The 26,788-nt window shown below is 38.4% G+C and overlaps 1 protein-coding gene across 1 annotated transcript in view; it reads left to right on the top strand.

Moving 5' to 3' along the window:
* ankfn1 (ankyrin repeat and fibronectin type III domain containing 1) overlaps window positions 1-26,788 on the top strand; it is an 86,892-nt gene that overhangs the window by 31,635 nt on the left and 28,469 nt on the right. Inside the window, exons 6-10 of the mRNA XM_036572525.1 lie at window positions 350-387; window positions 15,676-15,804; window positions 17,405-17,597; window positions 18,359-18,569; window positions 25,376-25,570. Coding sequence (XP_036428418.1) covers window positions 350-387; window positions 15,676-15,804; window positions 17,405-17,597; window positions 18,359-18,569; window positions 25,376-25,570 — 766 coding nt within the window. The remainder of the gene's footprint in view (window positions 1-349; window positions 388-15,675; window positions 15,805-17,404; window positions 17,598-18,358; window positions 18,570-25,375; window positions 25,571-26,788) is intronic.

Genomic DNA, 26,788 nt, shown 5'->3' with positions numbered 1-26,788 from the left:
CTTTTCGAAATGAAGTGCTACTTAGTGATTACGTTGCTTACTCTGTAATTAGAAAATTGGAGGTAATGTGTGGCAGAGTGTTAATAGATTGTTTGGTACCTGTTAACCGTTCTCAACACAGCTGGTGAAGGTTATTTATGGTGCATCATTGTTATTGCTGGTTACACCGATTAGTTTTGCTGTCTGCAGAGGAATGCTGAGTCTCTGTTGTCAGAGCACTGTAATTCTTGCATTTAGAAGATGTATGTTTAATACATTATTTGTCATGTTTAATAAATTGGATGTTTTTTTTTTCATGTGTACTGCATGCCATAGTGTCAAAGCAGCTCATTTTTTCTTTATTTTTCAGAGTCTTGGAGCGACTGGAAGATACGAAACCCATAAAAAGTAAGTGTTTTTTTTATTCTCCAAAGCTTTGTAAAATCCCAGAGGAAAACAGGGGGAATAAGATCCATTATTAGAAGGGTTTGGTTAATATCAACTGTGATATTATACTTCTCTCCACCAGACATTCTCTAGGGAATGTTTCAGCACTGCAGTATATGACATAATAGGAAGATTAACTTGATATAAAAACGTGTTTGTCTGTGATTGCACATTGCATGAATGAAAATAAGGCATGAGTAGGTAATAAATTATGAATAGCAGATTGTTAGGGTGGCGCTGTTAGCTCTACTTGTGTGAGGCTGCCTCTAGTACTCTCTGGTGGCCAGCAGCAGGGCTCAAAGAACAAATGTGCTTGTCAATCTTTCAGTGATAGAGTGCTTTTCATTCTTTTCATATTCTTTGCTGCTTTGTCCAGTGTGTCTCAAGTTAACAGCAGTGAACTACAGTCACAGTGGAACTATGTCTAACTCTGAGCAGGATGTCTAACTTGATTAACAGAGCCATTTAGAGGGTGCCCTCTGGGAATAGCTCTAATGTTTATCTTATCAATAAGGTTAAACCAACAATTGTCATCCAACCAACGTGCACCAAGGGATTGGTGGCCAATACGTAGTCCACAAGTAGTTCATTCTTTTCTGTGAATGAGCTTCTGTTAGCTATTATCTTAAAATAGCATAGACAGGGAGGTCAGGTTTAGCAGTCAGTGGCACACTCAGCTAGGTGAGGCAGAACCCAGACAAGAGACTTATTGCCTGATTAGGTACTAATTGGCAGTACTGTTCATCTCCTTTCACTGAGCTCCTGGAAGCTGAGCTTTGGTATCCTAGACAGCAGAAAGTGCAGGGCACTGTTGTTGCTAAAAACAATAGCAAGAAAACGTACAGTGATGGGAAACAAGTATTCAGACACTTATGTTTTTGTTATTTAATATACATGTATTGCATTTATCCAGTGTCCTCAGACAACGTGCTCAGTGACCTGCAGTTGCTTAAAAAGAGTTGCCAGATGACCTGAAGGCATCAGGAACAACAGTTACACACAGTAACTGTTACAAACAATAAGCAGTAAACAGCACCACAGTCTTCTCTGTTGCACATCTAAAATTGCACACAAACATTTACACGAATCTGAGCTCTTTTGTGGTAATGTACTCTGGTGAGACGTACCAAAAACAGAACTCTTGGGAAATAATTCTGCTTGAAGTTAAAAGAAGGAAGAATTGCAGGTATAGTCCCAAGAACACCATACTCACATTGAAGTACAGAAGTGGGAACGTCATGATATGGGGCTGCCTCTTTGAAAACGGTACTGGAGTGTTAGACATCATTGAAAGAAACGTAAATGGAGATATGTACTGGGACATATCAAGGAGGAATTTATTCTCATTGGCCAAGAAACTGAATATGGGGAGAAGATGGACGTTTCAAGAAGACAGTGACCCCAAACATACAGCCCAGTACTCCTAAAAAAGAAGATGAAAGTGCTTGCATGACCTTGCCAATCTCCTGATTCGAACCCCATGAATTTATGAAGGATTTTATAATAACTGAGAGTCTGTCAGAGGGACCCCCCTAACCTTGAGGAGTTAAAGATGGTTTGCCAAGAGGAATGGGCAGAAATAGAACCACAAAAAGCGAATTACTTTTTACTGTAGACATCTCGAAGCTGTAATTGAAATAATCATTTTAAACAGTGTTTTATGTTTACTTGGGTTATTTTTGTCTAATATTAAAAGTAGTTTGATGATCTGAAATACAGAAGTGTGACTAATATGCAAAAATAGAAGAAATTGAAAAGGGGCATCTACTTTTTCACAATGTGAATACAAAATTAAAAGACTATTTATTTGAATATAATGTGATGTATTCACTAGAAATAAATTTGATAACAAAAGCAAGTGTCTAAATACTTGTTTCTCTTCACTGTACATATGGTTTCTGGTTTTTTTTTTCATACAATTTTATTTTCATACAAAAGTATTTTAAGCATTATTTATACTTTTGATATTAGGAAAGATTCAGATGAAAAGATTCAAGTACTAGAATATACTGAGGAAGTCCCTAAGCACTTACCCTTTCATCTAGTTTTGCATATCGAGACATTGTTTTCTTACGTTTTGAGCTGACTAGCCTTGTCTGGGATTTTATTGCACTTCAGTCATATTTTTAAATGTAAATTCTCATTTTTCAGTAGCTCTATTGTGGGATAGCTTCTCACTGCCCCATCTACAAGGACCACTTCCGTAGTTCAACAAACCAGAAAAAATGTTTGTCTTAGGTCTAAACTGATGTGGCCCTCATGAAAGCACATTGCCAGCCTTAGCCTTTAATCTTTTCCTGCCACTCATCTATAGCAATGCCTTTGTTTTAAACAGCACTGAGACTGGCAGGTTAATCAGCATGATACAGTATATCGTGATTCCTTCTGTCAGTTAATGCATTCAAAAACAATAGCCCATTTATAAGAGGCAGCCCTGCCTCTCAGGGAGGCTTCTAAAAGAGGTTTGAAAGGTCCAATTGCTTGAAAAATCAAGAAACAAACATGACTAAAAAAGATAAAGCATAAAATATGTTCTCTATATACAAGCATACTCTCTTCTAAACAGTCAAAAAGAATCTAAAACCCTACTGAATACTGTTATTGAACACTGACTGCTCTGTTCCCAGACATTCCATCCCTCTGGTCCTAATGGTAGTCTTTTTTTCTGGTTTAAGCTTATCAAGTATCCCAAAACACAGTATGTACAACAAAATATGCTGTGCGAATCAAACGAAAAATGAACAGTATAGATTGAGCTAAATGTTATCTAACCTTGTCAAACCCAGTGTCTGGCATACATTCAGAGACTTGGCAGTGTCCCTTTTACTTATTCATATCTGGTTACAAAGCCTTTCTGTCCATGTTGGTCATAGTAAAATGTAGCAACATTGGAGGTTTCTGTGTGCTACCAGTTTTTCTATCACTGTGTGAAAAAGCACAGTGCTGTTTTTATTGTTGGATGCATCACAGTAGTTTCTGAGTGAGCATCTAAGCACAGTCAGAACAGAATTCAGATCACAGGTTATTATTGACTTGATCAGGGCTGGAAAAAGATGTTCTTATTTGTAAAATATTCTATTTTATTCTATATTCTATAATATTCTATTTTATTCTATATTCTTGTAAAATATTCTATTTGATTGTTTGAAAAAGGGTAATTTGTGAAACAAAATAAATAGAAATCTATGAACTTCATGCTCTTTATAGTTACTAAATGCATTACATTGGCTCTTCACATGATCAAAGGAGAAGAGTAGATTAAAAGGCCGAAATAGCTACTTTTGTGTGCGGACATTAAAGGGCTATTTACTGAAATGCGTAAACCTCAAGGTATTTCTAACGTGACCTCAGCAGAACCTTATTTGTCATTTCTTCAATGAGAAGAGACCCATTGTATCTTGGTTTTTTCATTGATTTAATATCTAAAAAACGAACGCTTGCGAAAACGAGGCCAGGAAATGCAGTAGACTGATGACGGATACAAGCTGACAGGAGAGATTTGAAGTAACAAGGTTTATTGATAAATAAAAGCAGAATGCAAGAGCAGACAGGAATGTCTCTTGTCATTTTGGTCACTTTCGCTACATTATGACCAATGCCAGAAAACATGGTCACAGAATATTGTTTTTTGGAATTCTAATATAGCCCTGGCTTTCATATATAAATCCACTTCTAAACCTTTATCTTTGTCTTTATGATCGCATCTTCTCATGTCTGCTTGTAGCATCTTTAAAGCATTTCATTGCCTGCGTGCATGTTTGTTTTGGTGAAAGCCTGTTTTCAGATACAGGTTTAATGGCACTGCAGAGGCAAGCAGCTTTGAACACTTTCCCCCATAGTGACAGACAGCAGTGCCTGCAGCCTGACGAGCCCATGATAGCCTTTAAGAAATATGGCACTAGTGGTGTTGCCATGGAGATCAACTCAATGGAAGCTGCATTTAAACCTCAGGAAGACATAATCAAGTTCTTTGGCTTTCATTCCAGCGCAGTGCGCTACAAAGGTGTGCAGTTGAGAGAAATCGTTCAGATCAAAACTAAGTTTAGACAACAGAGAGTAATGGCGGAATCAGAAAGCACTTTCCTTCTTTACCTGGCTGCCGTTATGATTTACACATTTTATTGGTTTGATTATTTGCTGAAAACACTTTTGTACATCAGAGCATTTCAAATTAAAGTGTAAAGAATCAGAAAAGATTTTGGTTGCTGTTTGGACTATGAGGACAAAATATATTTTAGACTGAATGTGTGGGGGGAAAAAAAACTTATTCTGCAGTCTAAACTGTCCAGTTGTTGGGGTCTTTTGTCAGTGTGGTGTATTTTGGTTGTATAAGCTTTGCCGTCAGATTGGTCCCTTTTTCATGGTTTAATTTACCTGAAGTTATCTTACAATTAATGTTTGGGGTTAAGGGTAATTTAAAAGAAAAATACATTTAGTCACCATTATCTGTTTCCGTTTTAGAATATAGATTGCATGTGCATCAACATGTCTGGTTTATTCCTGACCCTTGCTACAGACTACAAAGTTTAAGTGTTTTCTTCTTGTTTTCATGATAAACATTGTTGGAAGTGGTCTTTTCACATACAGGATATATAAATGCTATATTATGATTAATATCACCTTTGTTGGAGAAATAAAAATGTGTTTCCCATTATATGTCAACTTCTATTCTTTTCAAAAATGTATTAATTCCAAAATGGTTACAAAAGAATATACAGCATTTTGGAACAAAACTCACTTAGTACTAGAAATGTTAGAATAAACAAAGCTTGCACTTGCTCCCAATTTTTAAAAAAATGATTTTCTATCAACATGTGCAACAAAAATGTAGTTCTTTCTGCCTGTACATTTGTTTTTTCCATATTCTTGTGAATCATATACAGTGAAAATGAATAGTTGCAGCTGTAACCTGTGGTTAACCAATGTGCTTGCTAATTGCATTTTCTTTTTTTTAATGGTAGAAGGTTATTATTTCTTTATAATTTTTTTCAGTGATAATATATTAGGACGTTCTGGGATCTAAGTTAATCACATCTTTTGCAAAATCAAAATGTTAAAAATGTTAAATAAATAAATAAATAAATAATTTATAGTGCACTTTTCATACTGGGGGCAGCTTTGCATTTTACTTTAGCAGTTTTACTTTACAGCTTTTCATACTGCTTTACAGACAGGTGATAAAGCCTAACAGCAATAGAAAAAACTATGAGTATTAATTTAAAATCAGATGATACAATGATACAGATCTAATTAAAAGATAAATACCAAATAGAATTTTAATTAAATGCTAAATTAAAGAGATATGTTTTCAGTTGTTTGACTGAGCTTGACTGTCTAATAAAAGGTGGGATTGATTTTCACAGTTTAGAGGCATAATAACCGAAAAAGGTCTCTACATGTTTTCTGTATTTTACGGAAGGTGTTTGCAGAAGGCCAGTATCTGCAGATCTAAGATCATGTGTTGGAACATAAGCAGACAGTCATTCTGTGATGTAAGTGGGTGCTACATCATTAAAAGCCTTAAAAACTAGTAGCAGAACTTAAAATCTGTCCTAAAAAATACAGGCAGCCAGTGCACATCTTTCAAAACAGAAAAGATGTAAGCTCTATTTTTTTTTTTAAGGATCAGTGCTGCTGCATATTTTGTATAAGTTATAGAGGATATATTGTTTTCTTAGGAAGCCCAGTAAAAAGAACATTATAGTAATCAATTAAACAACAAATAAATAAACAATTTTCTCTGGACTGCTCTGGGATAGAAAAGGCTGAACTTCCACACTTCAATCACATGCAAAATAAAACAAAGCTCAGAGCCTAAGATTATGCCAAGGTTTCGTACTTTAGGTTTGGTATACAAAACTAAACCTAGCTTCTCGTAAAGGATTTTTCTTAGAATTTTAGTACCAAGGACCGGTATTTCAGTGTTTTCTTGATTTAATTGCAGAAAATTTTATGCCGCTGAGAAATATCTGACACACAGCTGGTAAGCCTGTCAACAGATTCTTAGAAAAGCCTAAGGCTCTAGTTATTGGATTACAAGTGTATTGGTTCTGTGTTCTTCATTTTTTCAAAAACAAAAAGGATGCAGGGCACATCTAGTATCTTTTTCAGCTGCAAAAATGACTCATAGTTCGTGTATGACTGTTCCCTGTTCCTCTTAGGGCGATGAGGGCTCACATAGTTGGATATTCATCAGCTATGCATGTTATGACAGTGAACACAATGCGTGAAACCACTATCCTTAGACAATTTTCGATTCAGTTTTATGCACAGATGCATAGTATGACACCATGCTTATCTAAATAATCTGAAGTGTCAAAAAGAAAGCAAACATTCTTACAATATAACAGTACAGTGACACAGCAGGCTGCCATGTAGTAGAGCAGGTGCACTGAAGTGACACTTGTGTGTCCTGTAGGTGTAGGAGGTGTACTGGTATTGAAGTAAATACCAGCATGACCTTGTCTTATGATGTGGTTGAGCAGATTTGATCTTGAACAGCTTTAAAAAGCTTTAGAAAACGAATTTACTTTTTGCCAACTGTCATGTGTGGCCTGTTACAAAAGGCATAAAAAAGGTAAAAACAAAAGAATTGCAAAAACGTGCTGCTTTCCCTGGCATGCCACGCCATGTCAGTAAAGGTTATCAGGCCTACTTTGCTGTGGTTTTCTTGTTGTTGCACTATATTGGATACACCATATATAACAACACTATTGAGTAGGGTGAAGAAGGATGAATCACCTCTTGAAACCATCCAACAAACAGGGATAAACTTAGGCTGGGTTGCATCAACAAGGATTAAATTAAACAGAGACACCAAATAAATGCAGTGCATAGTTTTAAATCCACGATTCCATAACTGTCAAAGCTTTCAGTCAACGATTTCTAATTGTGCTACTAACCAGGAGAGATTAGCTGGTTAGTATTAGCTAGCATGCTACCAGCTCTGCTCATAGAACAGGTTTGGTTTTGACTAACAGAAGTTTTACTGATGCAGGTTTAGATGATAATGACTCAACTAGAGGGAGCTAAGTGTGAGCATGCAGTGCCTCCCACTGCAGTACAGGCCCAGTTCCAGTGAACTGTTAGAAAACACCCGGTTAGAGGGTGAAGACTGATGTCTAAGAGCACGAATTAAAAAGTCTGGTGTTGAAGTGACAGTAATATAAAAAATGATCTGTGGTGCTGTTATTTGTGCCCTGCTGGCTATGCTAATGCTAGTGCAGTTAGCATGCTGCAGGTGCAGCCCACCACAATGCTCAGTTTCAGTAACTGATGCTCAAATAGCACCTGTTTAGAGGATTAAGAATCTGAGAGCACGCCGAGAGACTTGGAGTGACAGCCATGATCAAATATGTTTTATAGTGTGTGTTTGTAGGTAGGCTGTTAGGCTGTTCTTTTATGTAGTTTTCTTCAGTATTTCCTGGATCTGATTTATCAGCACAGCAGAAGGAAAAAGAAACCATAACTAGTCTCATGAGTTCGCATCAGAGTGTGCAACAGTCAGCATGTACACAACTAAGAAAACATTTTGATTGCATACTGTCTCAAGTGCTGGATTTCACAAAGCTAAGAAAGAACCTTTTGCCCTCAGAGTAGTTACAATGTGTGTTTCCATGTTGTTCATAGGAAAATGTATCAGCATGTGGAATTGGAGCTTCCATGTGTTACTGTGTTTTCTATCACTATATGGCACAATATGGCCCTGAGAGTCATTTGGATCTACAGTGGAAAAGAGGCTAATGATTAACAAATCTGGAATCAAAACCCAGCTCTGCAGTCACAGTCTTGACCTTGATATAGCATAGGGCTACATCAAAAACAGCTCTTAGAGGCAAAGGAGGAATTTAAACAGTCTACCATTATTAGATCCAGAACTGAGAAGACTGCTTAAATTATACACAAACCCAGTTGGTAATTTCAATTCAAAATATTTTAAATACAATATTTTTGTATTAAATAGAATTCCTATCTTTATAAGTGTGCTGTTTATTCCATTTTGACTGATGATGCTAATTTTTACTAGCATTTCTCTGTGGCATATCCAGTGTTGTATTAGCGCTAACTGTAGTTAACATTTACTTTCTCATATTGGGTTGAATAATATTTATAAAAGAGCTACCTTAAATACAGAAAATTTGAAGTGTGTAAGACATTGAGGTAACTCTGTGTGTTGCCATTTTACAATTAATCCTCCACAAAATGTAAGCCAATGAAAATTCCCTTGCATCACCAATATATATTGTCACTGTCAAAACAAAACCTCAAATATGGTATCTAAATGGTACCAATAAAGATCTGCTTTCACAAAAGGGAAGTAAAGAAGCTACTAGTGTGGAATTGTGGAATTGGAGCTTTCTGTGTGTTACTGTGTTTTCTATCACTATATAAACGAAGCGTGGTGCTGTGTTATTGTTGGATGATCTGTATTTTCTGAACTTGCACACACATTCTGAACACAGTTCAGATCAGTAAGAGCTTATTATTGATTTGCTTAATTATAATAACAATAAAACTGATGTGTGAAGTATATTCCTATTCATGTGGATTTTGACCTTCAAAATGAAGATCACAGTAAAGAAAAGTGAAGGCAGAGAATATAGTTTTTTGATATCTGCTTTTCTATTAGAAATCTTTTTCTCTTGTCCGTGCAGTAGCAACCTTTCTTATACTTTATTATCGGTACCTGCGTTGCTGCAGCAAAAAGCCGGGAACAGCATTCTTACCTGTACATGTTAATTCCTCATTTAGATCTCATAGAGTGTTGTATGTGTTAAGCTGAGTTTTCCAGAGGTGAGCTGTTTTCTGGGATTCACTTTCAAATCGCAGCCATGTCCTGTGATATCCATGGATGGTGGTCCTTGAAACTACAGTTCATCAGGTTCTCAGTTGAGCCATGTGGAGCTTTTGGCATCTTAGATTTGATGATCCTTCCATGAGCTTTGGAGCTATTTCTCTACACTGGCAATGTAAAGAAAAAAATATTCAGTATTCCAAAAGGCATAATTTTTTTTGTAAATTCCTAACAGTTAATGCATATTTCAGATAATGATTTTAGCAATCATTTTCATGTAGCCTGTACATGTGTATTGAGCACAGAACATTTATCTTGTTAATATGAGGTTGACTCACATCAACTCAGGACACAGAAATCAGCCCAGCCCACATGTAGAGGTAACTCCAGTTAAGGGGGCTTATGTAAAGGCTTCTATAATATTTACATAAGCTTCACATGACACTTGACTTTCACACTCTAAGGCATGATTCACTAAAGCCTAGTAAGTGAGGACCAGAGTTATCAAGGGCAAACCCAGTAATTAAGTACTGTATATATGCTATTCAGATACCCAGAAATGCTGACATCAACTTCTACCTATTGAGCAATTACAAACAGATCTTTGAAGTATTATAATACTATAATGTACTATTCACATTCAGCAGAGAACAGTAAATATCTGAAGTTTTCTGGCGGTGTGTGTTCTGTTGATGAAAAGAGGTGAGGGTGTTAGGAGACACTGTGCTTGTACAAAATTGTGTTTGTTTGATTTGAGGCTCTTCAGCATGTAGTCTGCTGTAAACCTAGCTATTGCCTGTGCCATTTCCATAAATAATCATACTCCTTTTCTTAGAATCTTGCATGTTCTCAGTCCTTTGTGGTTGAAAGTGTTGTCTGAAAGTAAGCATTTGAACATATGTATTTTGGTGGCTTCTTCTGCTAATAGATTTATCAGCATATTCACTAGTGATGCGATGTGTATCTCAAGGCTGTTTATATGCCTTGTGTTGCGCCTGCCATGCAAATGGAGTGTTTAGCCTTGAGCGGAAGAGAAGAGACGAACACAAAAGCCTGCTGTGAGCAGAGAGCTGCTTTTTTACACTGTCGTGACTTGATTCGCCGTCTCCTGATTGGACACAGTGACTCATATCAACTTCCCTTCTGCAGGCTTGCTGTATGTCTGGCTCTTGATGGTTCAAGAAGTATCTAGAAGCCAGCTGTAAAATGTAAGGTTGAATTCATTAGTACATGTGTAGCTTTGCAATGTGCATACATTTTCCAAGTAGTCTTATTGAGTGTTCATAAAAGAGCGTCAGTTACATACCACATGTAAAATGCCCAGTATACAAATGTCTATATCTGTATTTTATCATTTTAGTATCAATACATTTACGGACGGCAGACCCAAAGAATTTTTACAACCTTATGCAATAGTGTTATTGGCAAACAGGTGAATATTTGCATTGGTAACACCGTGTCTGAGATAATTCATATAAAAACAAGAAGTGAATTGGACCAAGTATCAATCCCTGTGGAACACCAGATGATAAACTCAGAAAAACTGAAACAAATCATCAACTTAAATATGATATAATCTTAGTACTAATTCAATAAGACATTATGATCGATTTTTTTGATACATAGCGTCAAAGGTTTTTGGTAAGTCATAACATTGACATGCATAGTGTATTTTGGCATCTATCACTCACTTCTTGTATAATAGTAGTAGGGTCATGCTATGTAGATTTAGATTAGTTAGGTCTTAATCCTGACAGGAGATACCAGTATATTGGCCCATATGAGTAATTCAGAAACAGTCTAATTGGTATTTGTTAATCTTTGTTTTAAGTGAAGTCAAGACAAAAGCTCCTTTCCAGAGTTTAGCTACATTGCTCATCTGAAACAATACATTAAAAATGTAAAAATCTGCAGTGAGTTCAGTACCCAATTTTAATAAAAAAGAGCTCTAACCAATCTGGTCCAGATGTTTTTCTGCCTTCAATGGACCTGAGCAACATTAAGACCATCTTTGAAATGACTGATTCAACTAATGTATGAGCACGAACTCCCAGCATATTTATCAACATCAGATACGTTTTGTGCCATACCTAGTTACTGTACTGACATTCATCATGCTGTTAATCAATTCAGCTTTAATAAAGTGCAAGTTAAAATGTTTAACCATCTGTGCCTTGTCAGTGATAGCTTTTTTCCTCATCATCAATAATGAAGTTTTGTGGTGCAGAGTGTGACTAATCACTAGAGAAGAAATCTAATAGATTTTCCAAACTGGTGTGGGGTTATTAAAATGCTGAGACAGACTGTAAGTAAAAAATCAGTCTTAGAATTAGGTCTGCATGGAGTAGGCACACTTATTACATGAAGACTGTAATGAACTACTGGATTTTATTTTTAAATCTTTAGTGAATTATTTGTCTCTTATGAATACATATAGGCTTTCACAACCTGGTGCCGCTGTGCTTGAGCTCAACAGACTGCTGCTTCCTCAGATTCTCTCTCTCTCTCTCTCTCTCTCTCTCTCTCTCTCTCTCTTTCTCTTTCTATCACTCAAGTTATTAGCTGTCAGTTTGATTGCAAAGGGGAAAAGGACAAAAATGCGTCTTTAGTTGAAAGGCCACTTTGTACACTGACATGGGTATTTTTATTCTTCTAGTACATTTGCTGCCATTTGCTGTTAAACTTGAGGAATATAAGTGATATTGCACCTTACGTAGACTAAAAGAGAATATATTCATCCTATTCACACATTGCAGTAGTCAAATCCACCTTGGGCAAGACTTCCCAAGACACATTGGGACAGTTTCAACACACTCTGAAAAGTGTTCATTTTGTTAAGCTGAAATCTCACAGCACCGGGTTTGATTCCCCAGCTAGGCAACCAGTGTCCTTTCTGTGTGGAGTTTGCATGTTTGCACCATGCAGACAGGCTTATTAGAAATGCTAAATTGCCCCTAGGTAGGGGTGTGTGTGTGAATGTGTATGTCTGAGTATCTGCCCTGTGACGGACTGGCAACCTATTCTGGGTGTTTTTTTCCTTTCCCCCAATGAATGCTGGGATAGGCTCCTGCGACCGAGGAGGGTGAGCTGCTTATTTGATGAATGAATAAATTGAATGCCTGTTTTAACACAGTTTTCTAATTTAACCCATTCTGTTTTACATACCTGTTTTAAGAGTGTAACAGTTTCTGCTATGAATTACCTTTTTTAAGACAGATTTTTGCCTTTTTAATTGCCTGCCAAACATATTCACTTTGAAGAAGAGATATGAATGGTCTTGGTGATATGGTCTTCTTGCAGTATCATTAGTGTCACAGCTCATTAGCCTTGTGTCTTATGAGTATTCACATGCAAGATGAGGAGAGCTCTGCTTTTAAGCTGCAACTATGGAAACCACTTTGTTCTCCTTTCATGGACAATGTTCTTGAAGACTTTCAGAATTGTGTCTGAGTAGGTAGGCTGTTCCTTCATCTGCCGTCAAGGCCCTCCCTTTTCACTGCGCACTGGTGTTCCAGCGGATGCACTGTGTGTGCTATGTTTGATGAGCTCATCCCTGTGACGTTCTGTGACAGTGTTTTCATATTTGTGTCTCAGAGATATTTATCACCTGTTGCCATTATTATGCATCAATATAAGAAGATACGATAATGGATTTTTAAGCGTATTTGATCCTCAGTATCCATTAAGTGAAATTATTTTTATTCTTTATGGAAGTCTGAATCTGAAGAGTTAATTTTGTAGGCATTAATTCTTGTAAATTAGCTGCAACTCAAGATTGTACATGTGGCCTTTTGCTGAGTCGTGTCAACAGTTTACTTAGGACCCTGAGAGATAAGCCTGTTTTGAAAGCACAATTAAAAAAAACTTGATTGAAAAGAATTATTGTTACTCTTATTGAAGTTGTTCTGTGAAACAGTTTAGTCTTACTTTTCTTATACAAACGTAAAACAATAGTTTTATTTAGATTATTCAGTGCTTTAAAACATGAACCAAGTACTTTAAGCTCCTCAGTCACAGACTTACTTTTCTTGATGTTGCATAAATTGTGTTCTGATAGAGGAAGCAACTGAGGGTGCATAATATATTGTTCCTTGTTAAATCACTTAAAGGTTCAAGTCTTTTCTGTATGTATAATATTATAAGCTGATTTTTTTTCTTGTATCACTGTGTAAGAAAAAAGTCTCTTTCTTCATTCTCTGAATGTAAAGATGTGAAAATTGGTAGCCACTGTGTATCTAGTGTTTAGTATCCCTGGCGACTGCTGATATAAAGCCTGTGATTTCTGCAGTACTGTGCAAAAGTCAGAGACCACCTTCCATTTATTTCAAGTCCAGTCAAAATGGCCATTAAGTAGCCATGAATAGAGTAATTAATTTCTCAGCTTCTGGAAGAGAATCAGGGCTGAAGTTAAGAGTTGGGCTGAACAATTTGGGCAAAATATCTAATTGTGATTTTTTTTTCCAACCAATATTATGCCTGTGATGTAATTTGTGATAATTTTCTATTTTCTCTATAATGAGACCTGTTTTATTCACTTCAGGCTTGCCAGAGTATTTGTGGTTGCCATGTACATAGCACATGGATGATTGGTTGCTTTTGGTTGGTCTAACTCATCTAGAGGTGGTTCACAATCGCAGTGTCACTGGGATAAATTTCCCCACTCGAACATTGTTAAGACAACATTATTAATAATGCAAGCTATAATTAAAATTGAAGCTCTTGTGATTTGAAAATTGTACTTAGTTCAATTGTAATTTCTGTATAAAAATGATGAATCTTTCAGCCCTTGTTAGGAGTCCTGTTTTCTCTGAATCTTTTAATAATTTTTAGAACCTAAGGTTTGGAAACTCCTTTTGTTGTCTTTTAACCGCTTTTTCTCTCTCTGAAGTTCACGAAGTTAGTGTGAAATATGTGACACTTGAAAAGTGATTGAGAAAATGTGTCAGCTTGTCAGTTCATTGTCATGTACACTGTTCCGTTTTTGTCTCAGTTCTTTTTCTAAGTCAGATGAAGCATACTCCTGTGCTACCTGACCTGTATTCTTATTACTCTGCTGGTCTGTAATAGGTCTGCAAGCTCTAAACACAGGAAGATGATCTACAACTACTCAGTACAACTATCATTAATAACCGTCACTTTGTATCACATGGTTGCATTGCATGTGAATTGGATAGCAGTGCTGTTTGAGAAATTAGAACATGCCGTAATATGCCACTGAGTGCTGTGATAATGAGGAAAAATTAGTGTAATTTAGCTTTCTCTCCAGAGGCCTGTTTTGACGCCAAGTCACGACATGAAGTCCACCCACTGTAATACATGCTTAGGTTTTGTTATTTTTCTTTTTGTTCTGCTCTGATATCACATTAGATATGTAGCATTTAGCACTTTTGTACTATTCAGAACATCATCTAAAGGTTAATGTGTCTGTAATTTTCCAATGGTCACTGGAAACAATAAAAATTAGTCCATGCCTTGTGCGCAGGAGCACTAAGTACACGGTCTGGCACTAGGCCACTTCGGCCACTTGGTAGTAATGGATTAAAAGCATTACATGAAGTGATTGAGCTTTCCAAAATTTATGCTCTTCATGAAAGAAACATACTGTTTTTTTGCACGATGAGCACTGAAAGCTTCTCCAGCTGAACCATCGGATTATTTAGACCATGAACATATGGTTCATTTGAATTAGAAAAGCATTTTGGCGCATAAATGCAAATCACTGATTAGTATCCTCTGTGAATACACCTGAGGCGACATTCATCTCTTAGAGGACATTGAGTGCTTATCAGACTGGCTCTTCAGTCCCTGCGCACGCCATGTACTGGAAAACTAGCAGCATGCGTATATCAGCATATATGTGTGGATTAGGCGGCGATGACCCGTGGACCACTCTGGTAACTCATTGACAGCCATGGTGCTGATTGTAGTGCTGAAGGATTAGATGCCTGTTTCTGCAGATAAGCGATGTTGTGGAGAACAGTAGTGATGATAGAGGAGGAACAACAGGTCCTCCTCTCCCCCCCCTTCGCTATCACCACTGCCTGCTATGAGCATGCTCAGTGGGACCTTGCTTTAAATGCTTGTGTGCTTTTGTTGTCTCTCTGCTGCTCATCCTAGTGCTGACAGAATGCCCCTCTCTTCCCCTCCCTCCTTTTCTCTTTCTCTCTCGCTCTCTCTGTCTCTCTCTCCCTCGCTCTCGTTTTCACTCACTCTCCCTCCCCCCTCCGCTCCCCTTTTCTCTGCGCATTAGCTAGCCAGCGCTGTGGCGAGATGCGCATGAATAGGAGCGCTCTGGTGATCACCAGGTGCTCCTGGGTTGTCTTTCCAGAGCAAGGGTGCCTGTTCTGGGCTTCAGAATCCATAGCATCTCCTTAAATTCTAAGTATAATTCGCTTTTCAACTGGTCAGCCTCTCCAAGGAACTGACCTGGGCTTTCTCTTGGCTCTTTCATTCAGACCTGAGAGCAAGATCTCCCGGCTGGCTCAGAGACTCAACCAAAGGCAGAACGATGCAGCGCTGATCAAGGACTTCAGACCACTTCTGTTCTTCAGTGGTTCTTCAGGGAGCTCCCTGAGCCTTGACAGGTGAGTGACCTTCAGCCTCCTCCCATCCTCTCCACCCTCCTACAGCACATGTCTAATTGACTGACCTTATCTAGTACAGGTGAGAGAGGCACTGTCACCCTGCACCCTTTCCCCCAGAGGTGTTCCTCATCCCCTGTTCCTCAGGCTTGTGGTTTTGATTGATGTAATTGGATTGTAGGCAGAAACCCCAAGCTCCAAGGGTGCAGAGAAGAGAGAGAAACTCTCAAGGCATATGCTAAATTACCTGCTGGTGTCAGAGGGCTGTGCTCCTTCACTGTGGAGTGTATATTGTTAGTGCTGTGTGGGTGTTTGTGTAGAAAACTTGGCACAAGCAATGAAAAACAGGGCACTGCTGTCATTTCATGTCTGACTGGATTATAGACCCCTGAGATGAGAAATATCATGCCTGTCCCCATGGTTCCATAGTTCTGAAGTGAAAATGTAAATGACAGCTGAGGACACTTCAGGTGAAGTCACTTGCTCTTCTTCTGAAATCTTTGGAATTTCCCTATTTAAACATCAATGAGTATTGTTGGTTCTTGCTCTTTTTTAAAATGGTTTTCATGCTTCCACCTTCTTCAGTTTCTTTACACCACCTGCATCTCTCAGGACAGTTTGGACCCTGACTAGCCATGGTGGTTCATCCCTGCCTAAAACTATGACATGGGGCTAGTTTTGTGAATGATTTTTCAAAACTGTCCTTTTGAATACTGTATTTTCTTTACTCTTTGGTTTGTCAGGGGTGGTCACACAACATACTGTATAGTGAGTAAAGAAATAATGTTGCTATTCTTTGAGACACTTCCACTGTAGTGTTTATAAATTTTTGCATTCATGCCATGACTTTAATGTATGAAACAGAAACTGTTTTTTCACAAGAAGCTATTTTGAATTGTTGGTATATCTGAGCTGGTCTGAGCTATTTCTGGAGTATTTCTCTTTTCTGAGTATTCAGTTGACTGGTTTTATGAAAGCGAGATTAAATTAGAAATTCTCTAAAGATATCCTTGAACTTTAAATAAAGAGGACAATTGAGCCACTGTCTGACTGTCATATTAAAAGAGTCGGGATAGCATGGTTTGTTTAGTATTATCTTTTTTGACATTGATCTACTGTATAATGTCCTTTTAATACAAATAAAATTCATTGACTATGTCATTCCAATTGTATTCAGCAAGAATGTAATGTGATTATTTTGTGGATCAAGGAACAAGCATATGACAATCAATAGAGTATGTCTAAAGGGTTGCTGTACATCATGAATAAGAATGAGAAAAATTGTGATGACATAAAAGCTGAATGTCAAAGTGATTTTTGCTGTCAATGCACAAAAACAGTGTCAGATGTTAAAAATGTGTGAAGTAGTTCACAGTTCTCAAAGGCAAAAGGCATATTGAAGCGGCTCTTTCTTTTACATTAATCACTTTACTTTGTCCATCTGTCAGACAGGCACTAATGACTCAGAAATTAGTCAGAAAAAAGGCAGAAAATGTACTAACCAGGATGCATGCTTTGAATTCACTTGTACATAGAGACGGTGCAGCAGAACAGACTTTTCTTACTGTAGTGTGCTGTCTTCTCTCTCCTCTCCCTCCCTCAGGACCTTCTCCGTTAGTATGACCCAGCAGATGCAGAACCTCCAGCTGACCCACAGTAAGAAGGGGGCCGGTCCCGCCTCTCCAAGTGCAGCCAAACGGCTCTACCGCAACCTCTCAGAAAAATTCAAGGGTAGCCACTCCTCTTTTGAGGATGCCTATTTCTTTGGCCGCTCAGATCGCATTCGCAAAGCCTCGGTGAGTGACCAAAAAGGTTATAGTAGTTTGAGTCTTGTGGTTCCACATTGTTATTTTTTGAAGCTCTCATCAGAAAACTGACAATATCTTCTTGGTGAATCATGCCACTAGGGAGCCCCGGCCAAATCTCTTTCTAGGATTAACTCAGCAGGGTAGAAGTATATACTGGATCTTTTAGTGGTCTTTTAAGTATTTCAACTGGTCTGCAACAATTTGTGCTCAGAAATGTATAATACATCTAGGTCTGGCAGTTTAACATACACCCAGCCTTATATCTAAACGCTTGTGATGGTGCCCTATTATTTGTGATGGTGCCCTTCAGAATGCACATTGTAGTCATAAGAGGCCTGTCTCTCTTAGTCATTTACATTTATATAGCTTAGAATCTGTTTATTTGACCTTACTGTTTTGCTGTTTGCTGAAGTGACATTTCAGCTCATACCACTATGACCTCATGTCTGTCATAGCTTCGCCTAGCTTTGGTCCTTCTACAAATGTCACTGATTATTTGATGCCTGCTTCAGGGATTGTCTAGAAGTGGTCTTTTCAGACATTTAATAGGAAAACAGTTCACTTGCCTATTAAGGTAAAGGTTTTTGCTGCTTTCTGCAGTAATGCAATAACATCCACTGGACGCCCTTTTTTAGTATACGTTAATTTGTGTTAGAGGGCTCTTATATAAAGAGCTATATAAGAGCCTATATCAAGCTGGTATTTAGAATATCAACCATGATGGCCTTGCTTTCCGTTTCTCTGTACAGAATGTGCAAAGCAGTGAGGCTCTCTTCGAGGCGGTGGAGCAGCAGGACCTGGATGCTGTGCAGATCCTGCTGTTCCAGTACACAGCTGATGAGCTGGATCTCAACACGCCCAATAGCGAGGGCTTGACCCCTCTCGACATCTCCATCATGACCAACAATGTACCCATCGCCAAGCTGCTGCTCAAAGCAGGGGCCAAGGAGAGCCCGCATTGTGAGTAGTCCTGCCTGCCTGACATGTGAAAGCAGTGCAGGTTTCATATGAACCAGCGTTAGGATCACAGTCATCAAATGCTTGGTTTGCTTTATAGATGGATCCATTTGAATTTTTTTCAGTTGAACTCAAATATGGCTTCTACAGTATTAGGGGCTTTTCACACAGATGGTCCAGTTGTTTTTAATGGCCTTGCAGCATTTTAAGCAGCTACAGCTTGATAGACTGCTAAGGCATACAGTGCTATTTTCTGTAATTGCTAACTAAATGTGTTTTTGATTGTTGTGGACATGGGCATCGTTTTAAATAATTAATTGTTGACTATTTTTATGGCACAATAATGAAATTACACTTTATAAAGTGCAAAAAATACTGTGTTGGATAAAAACAGACCTGGTGTATCCAGGCTTTAAGACTCAGATGAGTGCGACCGCCAGAGTTTTGGTATGTGTAAGACCGCTGGAACGTTCAGAGATTGAAACTATATTGCAGTAATTCATCATCATGAGAAGATTTTTCTTGTGTCAGATGTCTGGTTTTTACTGTCGAGACCAAAAGCAGACCCTCACTAATTTGACAAGTTGTTTGCAGTGAAAACTGGGATACACAGAGGGAGGCAGTGTGATGTTTTTTTGACACTTTGCTTTAGAGGATTGTGCAGTAAGCAGCAGAGTGCAGAAATAAGTAAACCTTTCCATGATGGCTGTCATAAGCACTCGTAGTTCTGTCAAAAACATAAAATGACAACTGTCATAACCATTTGGTTAAATGCAAGCTGAGACACTTTTTTTCTGAAGAGCATTTTATTAGTTTTCCATTTTGACTGGAGAAGTCAGTTAATTCTGGAACATTATCACTTTGCGCTGTTTATTCCCTGATTTCTTGTTAACAATATACATCATAAACAGTTAAAAGACTGGAAATCTACCTGTACTGTAAAAACTATAGTAACTCGCGCAAAAAAAAATGCTTTTGTAGTTGTGTTAAGAATAATTTCATGTTGTAAGACATGGAGCAGAGAGCGAAGAGAAGTCATTCAAAAGGACAAGGGTGGAGGAAAGCATGTGAATCCAGCTTAGATCTTTTCGCTCATGATATGGAAAGAGTGATTAATCTGGCTTTGATATACCATTCATTGTAAGTGGTTGTAAATACTATATGAGAGAGATATGAATAGTGTTTGGGGTTATGAAGTTCAGTGCATCTGTTGAAGCCTGAGAGCAGTAAACAGAATATAATGTACAGATAGCATAAGGTCTTGTTCTGCACTCATTTGCCCTTGAACTAATCAATAGCATATTCAGCTCTGCAACAGTGGAACAGGTGTTTCTTACCTCCTACGCCACAGCAGGGAAAAAAGCCCCACAAGAACTGAGTGCTTGAATCAGTGTGAGCATGAAAAAGCCAAATGTTGTCTGAGAGCAAACAGAGAACACTGTACTGCAGTCTGGCAGTTAGGGCGACAAGGGGGGGACATCGCACGGCATCCCCTAGAAGAAATCTTAACAAGGTTTGTCGTTTAATGGTTTAACTTTTCCAATGATGCATGTAACGCACGGCAATTATACTAAGTGATTTATTGTACCCAGGCTGCAGTTAAATTTCAAAACATTTCACCACGGCACAATCCAATCCTTGTAAACAAACAGAAAATAAACATTGCCGTATTTTCCCCTCCTGGGCTTTCTGCATTATATTTATGTCAGGCCAGAAGTGCCAAGTAAATCAATCAGCCAGACGCCTGACAGCTTGGAGGTCCAACCTTAGGTTGAGGTTAAAGCATGTTTATGGGCAGGGCTAAGTCCCCATAATGTCTATATTTAGGGCAATCCCCATGTCCCCACAATGCCAACTGTGTATGACAGGGCACTATCGGCAGACTGGCCCATTAATTTATAGTTTGTTCAATTAACCACACATAGTGGCCAGATGTCAATCTTCAGAGCACAGGAAATTGCACCTTCTAGGCTGCTAATATTGCTGCCTTTTCCACTGCACCGTGGACCCCCAAGTAGGGCCGACTAGTTTTATTGCCCCCTTTTTTCAGAGACGACAACACTTACTTTATCATTTCTCCTGGAGAGCTCTCGTCTCCAGGGGTTTGGGCCAAGCAGAACAGCCCCAGTGAAAGAGGGTTTCTTCAGCCATGTATTTATTTGTTTATTTTGCTGTCATGGTCTATGACTAAGGCTCTGAAAGAACATGCAGTAGTATTCACAGTCTACGAGGAGGACTGGCCAGGCAGCATTCATTTTACCATGACAAATCTATACGGCATAACACAGTCCTGTGTGTTCCAGCCTGCCACCGAGTACGTTCATTTTCTACCCCACCACCCCTAAACCCGTTTGACTTCATGTACAACCACACTGACACTGGCAATGACAAGTAGCAGCATTATGCCTTGAGAGTTAATCGAGATGTAATGGTTTTGCTGCTGTTTCCATGAGGACTTTATCTCCTAACATGAACACATTTTCAGTCTTTTTCATTATAACTTCAAAACAGTATATATACATATTTATATATGTATGTAAGTTGTCGCTGTTAGAGCAAAATCTCATATCTCCAAAATGGTAACTTTACAGGAGAAGGCAAAAGGCATTGTAACTAGAATTTTTTTCCCAAGCAATTTCGGATCGTTTCTTTTGGTCCATTCATCATGAATTTTACATGCAATGTAAAGGGCACTTAGCTTGTTTAAATTGTGTAAAAAATTAAAAATGAAAATGGAGATACAAGGTTTTGTTCCAGCAGCAACATAGAGCAGTGGCATAGAGCTCTAAAAGTGGACAAAATATACTTTATCACTTTGCAATTTTCATTACTGACATCCAGTGAGAGCACAGTGTCTGCATGTTCCACCTCCTCCATGACTATAGCCCTCTCACTCTCATACTGCTACATTATGTCTTGTTTTCAATTTGGAATTTACTACTTTGTTGTTGGTTCTGTTAGTTTGCAAGTTGTTGATTTATCCATAGTTCTCCCAGGAGCACTGTCTGATGTAGTTTCCCACAGTCATCCTCTCATGCTGATGTTACTGATGTTGCCAGCATCAGCAGCGTGTTTTGCTTATAAATGATACTTCAGACTCAAAGTATTTCAGTGATAAACAAAGTCACAGCTTGGCGGTAGCTGGAAATAACCTAATTCAAGAGAGCCATCAATGGCACTTGCCATTAAAAAAGACTACCATTGCCAATCATAGCAACAGCGTAAAAGCAAATGGGCTCTAGTCTGGAACAGTGCGTAGTTTAAAGTGTCAAACGAAGGGAATGCATTAACAACATCAAAAAAAAATAAATAGTGGCCTTAAAATGTATGGCATCAATGTGTTATCAAAGCCTTAACTTGTACACCACTAATACATGTATAGTCGATGTTGGCTGTACTGTGACAGTGTTGATATGTTTTGAAGATATGTGTAATGCATTCAGCTCTTATCTTCATATACACTATATTGCCAAAAGTATTCACTCAGTCATCCAAATCATTGAATTAAGGTGCTTCCATGGCCACAGGTGTATAAAACCAAGCACCTAGGCATTCAGACTGCTTCTACAAACATTTGTGAAAGAATAGTTCGCTCTCAGGAGCTCAGTGAATTCCAGCATGGTACCGTGATAGGATGCCACCTGTGCAACAAGTCCAGTCGTGAAATTTCCTCGGAACCATCCCCAAACCGTGATAAGTGGCATCCTATCACACTTTGGGGATGGCCCCTTCCTGTTCCAACATGACTGCGCACCAGTGCACAAAGCAAGGTCCATAAAGACATGGATGAGCGAGTTTGAACTTGACTGGTCTGAGTCCTGACCTCAACCCGATAGAACACCTTTGGGATGAATTAGAGCGGAGACTGTGAGCCAGGCCTTTTCGTCCAATATCGGTGTCTGACCTCACAAATGCGCTTCTGGAAGAATGGTCAAAAATTCCCATAAACACACTCCTCAACCTTGTGGAAAGCCTTCCCAGAAGAGTTGAAGCTGTTATAGCTGCAGAGGGTGGGCCGACATCATATTAAACCCTATGGATTAAGAATGGGATGTCACTCAGGTTCGTATGTATGTGAAGGCAGACAAGCGAATGCTTTTGGCAATAAAGTGTATGTATGGACATAGTAATTTTTTTTTTCATATTTACTTGGACATTATGTCTGTTTTGTACGTGGCCAAATTCGCTTTGATCAGTATTGCCACTTAGACTAGTTTTTTAGCACTATGCTGTGATTACCATTGTATTGCTGTTGGGACAAAACCTTGTTTCCATTTTTGTAGTTTTTGTAGTATTTGACATGAGAACGCCATGATGCCAAAAATTCATGTTGAATGAACCAGTAGAAATGTTTTATAATTACTTAGGGAAAAAAATCTCTTCTCTAATTCCCATTCAGCGTTAAGAAGGTTTTTCGTTCTCCTATAAAGTAAAGCTGTTTTGGAGATACAAAGTTTTGTTTTCAACATAATGATCACTGGAGCTTCACTGGGAGAGAGCCAGTCATAAGTGACAAACAATATTTTGTGCATGTTTATACCTGTAAGGAGCTCATGGCAAGCAGCAAAAACTAGACTTAAAACTCTGAGCTTGGCAACTACTTGTTCCAGTGTAACAGGCCATAACTAAACTTCATGGAAGTGTGACCATGTTCGTTGCATGTGTCAGATGTAAGAGGCTACACTGATAACACGGGGGTGCTATGGAAGCAGTAGCAATGCAGAAACAGTGTTTCCTGCTTCTGATTTTAAAACTTATTTAATTGAACTCTGCTCTCAAAGAAAATCAAAAAGCATGCCTTGATACAGCTTCTTGGTGGCCCACTCGTCCCCACATTACGACCCACCAGTGAATGGCAACACACAGTTTATAAATCACTGCCTTAAGTTACTGAGTGCTTAAAGACAATGTGAATTAGAAATCTTAACACATTTTCCTTCTGAACCATTTGCTTCCAAAATTTGCTGGTGAGGATGCAGGAAAGGTTTTCTTCTGGTGACTCTTCCATGACGGTCATATTTGTGCAGGTGTCACTACACAGTAGAACAGTGCTCCACCACTCCAGAGTCAATTTTCCTGATGTTTTTTTCCAGTCAAAAGGGGGTTTTGATTTGCATTTCTAGCAATCTTACGAGCATTTCTTTTCGAAAGTTTTCCTGGTCTTCTAGGACTTGGCCTGCACTTTTCCTGTGGAATGAGGAAAGAGCTACCTGAAAAAAACTTTGCTTTCCCCTAATAGCCTTCTCCTGCTGTGAAGTGAAATACCTTGTTGCCTACTTGGCAAATATCATCCATCATTAGAGACATTGGATTTGCTTTATCTGTGCCTCTAGGTAACTGGATAAGATCCATGTGGCTAGTTCAAAAGACATTGACTTCAAGTAGAACTATTTGGGGAAAATATATGATTGTGATTTTTTTTACCAATATTGTGACTGTAATTCAAATTGTGATTAATTTCTACAAATTAAGGTCCAGGCCTGTTTTGTTGCCCATGTAGACTAGCGTATCCTCTTTTTTTAGCTGGTGACTTAAACACTGAACATAGTGTGCCAGACTGCCAGGTAGTTGTGGTTGTGTTGTACACAGCACCTGGGTCGTTGATTGCTTCTGATTGGTCTGACTCATCTACAGGTTGTTCACAAGCTCTGTGATGTTAGGATAAAACTTGAAACTTGCTTAGACAACATTGTTGACAATGTAGGTTATAATAAAACTTGCAGCTCTTGTGATTTAAAAAATTGCACTTTTCAAATTGCGGAAACAGCATAAAAGTGATTCATCTTTGAACCTAAACTTTAAGCATGTTTGTGCTTTGTATCAGGCTCAGTTTAGGATGGAATTATTCCTCACCAGTCTAAAACTCTTGACAGATTAATTGTTCAGAAAAGTAAGAGTTTTTGTTAGGCTGGCTACTATATGTGGCACTGTTATACCTTGAGTGACATGATATAGCTGCATAGCTGTCTTGTTTGACACAGTGCACAAGTCAGTCTGACATTTTTGTTGACGTTTTGACAGCTAACATCAATTACCTTCCTTCATTCTCAGCCCCAAAACTCAACGTAGAATCTCTTGTGGATGTCTTTTTATATTGTTGTGCTGCATTCAAAAACTGGGACTGAGAATGAAAGATGTTGTGTTGTTGTGCCATATATAATTTTTTTTAATAATGACAATTTAATGGCTAAAAAGTGAAAAAAGTGAGGGACAAATAAACAAGCTCCTGAATGGTGAATGGTGAGAATGGTAAGTCCTGTGGCACAGACAGCAGTGAACTCATTGTTAGTGGATTGTTTTCAGTGAACCTGCCCTTTAGGCTTCAGAAGTATATGTATCTTTCATGTATCCTAAGAAAGGGAACTTGAAGTGTTTGCTGCTGTTTTTATTGTTAGATTAAAACCTAAGGAAAAAGGAATCAAGGCTTTCTGTAAACAGCATGTCACTCACTAAAACACAGCATGCATATGAAATGTGCTGTATGTTTGAGAGCTCTGTTCTGGCGAAGGCTTGGTGCTGTTTCTGCAATTTCTGACCAAGACTTGGAGAAATAAGTGGGCAGTGTGATCTTTGACTCAAAGGTCAAGATTTAATTCAGTATTTAAAAATTTTGAAAATTTTAAAAATTGCTAAATTTGTCAAAAGAGGCTTGATTCTACAAAGTTCTTATTGTTATTCATTACGAAATAGAACGTTTTCAATGCCTGTCACATCAGTGTACCAAATAAGCCTCCCAAAGATGTAATACATAGAATTTACAAACTACCTAGGCCTGTGCATTTGTTAACCTATTCTGTATTGTGTTTCAGTTGTGAGCCAGGAGAGCCGAGAGGCCCATCTCTCAGCACTGGTGCAGGAGGCTCAGAGAAGAGCCAGTGAGCTCTCCACCCAGGTGATGAGAGAGAGCCTCAGCCTGGAGACTTCTGACAAGGAGAAGCAACTGAAGGCCTGGGAGTGGAGGTGCAAGTTATACAAACGAATGCGTACTGGCTTTGAGCATGCACGTGAGTGGATTATTCTCAGTCTCCTTTACGAGTGACTCCTAATGATTAACCCTAACAGACTAGTCGCCCTGCCAGCAGCACACAATTCCACCTTGTTTTGAAATGACAAGCAAGCACCAGTTTGTGAATGTAGGCCGTTTCTTTCAGTCATTAACCTGTCATATACATTTTATGAAGCCAAAAAGACAATGATTTCTGTCAGGTATTCCCTGTCCTGGTACCAACCCGCTTCCATTTCCATCATGTCTTTGTTTCACCTGGTCTTTTGCTCTAGTCCCTCCTTCTCAATCAGTGTTCCCGAGCCATGCCTAGTTTATGTATATGTGCATATATAGTCCTGATGCTTTCCTGAATATTATGTTATTGTGTTTGTATTCTCTGTGTATTTAGGCTTGTTATTTGTTTCTTTGTTACCCTTTGCAGTCTTTGGATTGTTTAGTTTAGTCCAAGTTTTATGTTTTTTATGTTAAGCTTAACATAAAACAACATATAAAACTTGGAGCTCATAATAGGAAAAAAATCGAACTTGTGTGTCTTGCGTGCCATACAGGAACAATAATGTCCAACGTAACTTTAATATGCATGTAATTTTTCGCTATAATTCTGGCATTTATGTTTTTGGCATTAATAATCTGTTTGATGATCGTGCCACACACAGAGTTGGATAACTGTTTGTAGTTACTCTATTTATCTAATGCTGTGTAGTGTACTTGACTGCTTTAATGCTTGGAACATGCCATGTTAATATGCTTCCAATTCTTAAATTCACATGCAACGTCTTCCATTTATCTGTATTTATTTCCAGAATAAATAAATGCTAACTCCATCACTGCCAATGCATACTACATAAACTCATACTTGTTATACTAGCGTGCTGGAAATTCCTTAATGTAACGCTGAAAACTGTAGCTGAGTATTGTTTGAGTTTGGGCTGCCGTAGTGCCTTAGAGCTCACAGGTCTGCTGGAGGTGTAGAAGCAGCAGTGGTGAAGGCCATGGAAAAGAAGCTTCTTCTTTTCTATGACAAGCTGTTCTCCTGTTCTGAATAGACTAGCAACCCGTTGACGTCTGCTGCAACATTTGAATGAAGCTTAGCAAATGCCTCATAGTTATATTAATTGATTTAAATTGGGATTTTTATTGGTCGATATAAAAAATATAATTCCATATGTCATATATTTGGCAAGTGCACTTTACTTTGTTTTTGTTTTTATTTATT

This window comes from Colossoma macropomum, unplaced genomic scaffold (assembly GCF_904425465.1).
Source record: "Colossoma macropomum unplaced genomic scaffold, Colossoma_macropomum, whole genome shotgun sequence".
Taxonomy (NCBI): domain Eukaryota; kingdom Metazoa; phylum Chordata; class Actinopteri; order Characiformes; family Serrasalmidae; genus Colossoma; species Colossoma macropomum.
This window is presented reverse-complemented; position numbering and strand designations above follow the sequence as displayed.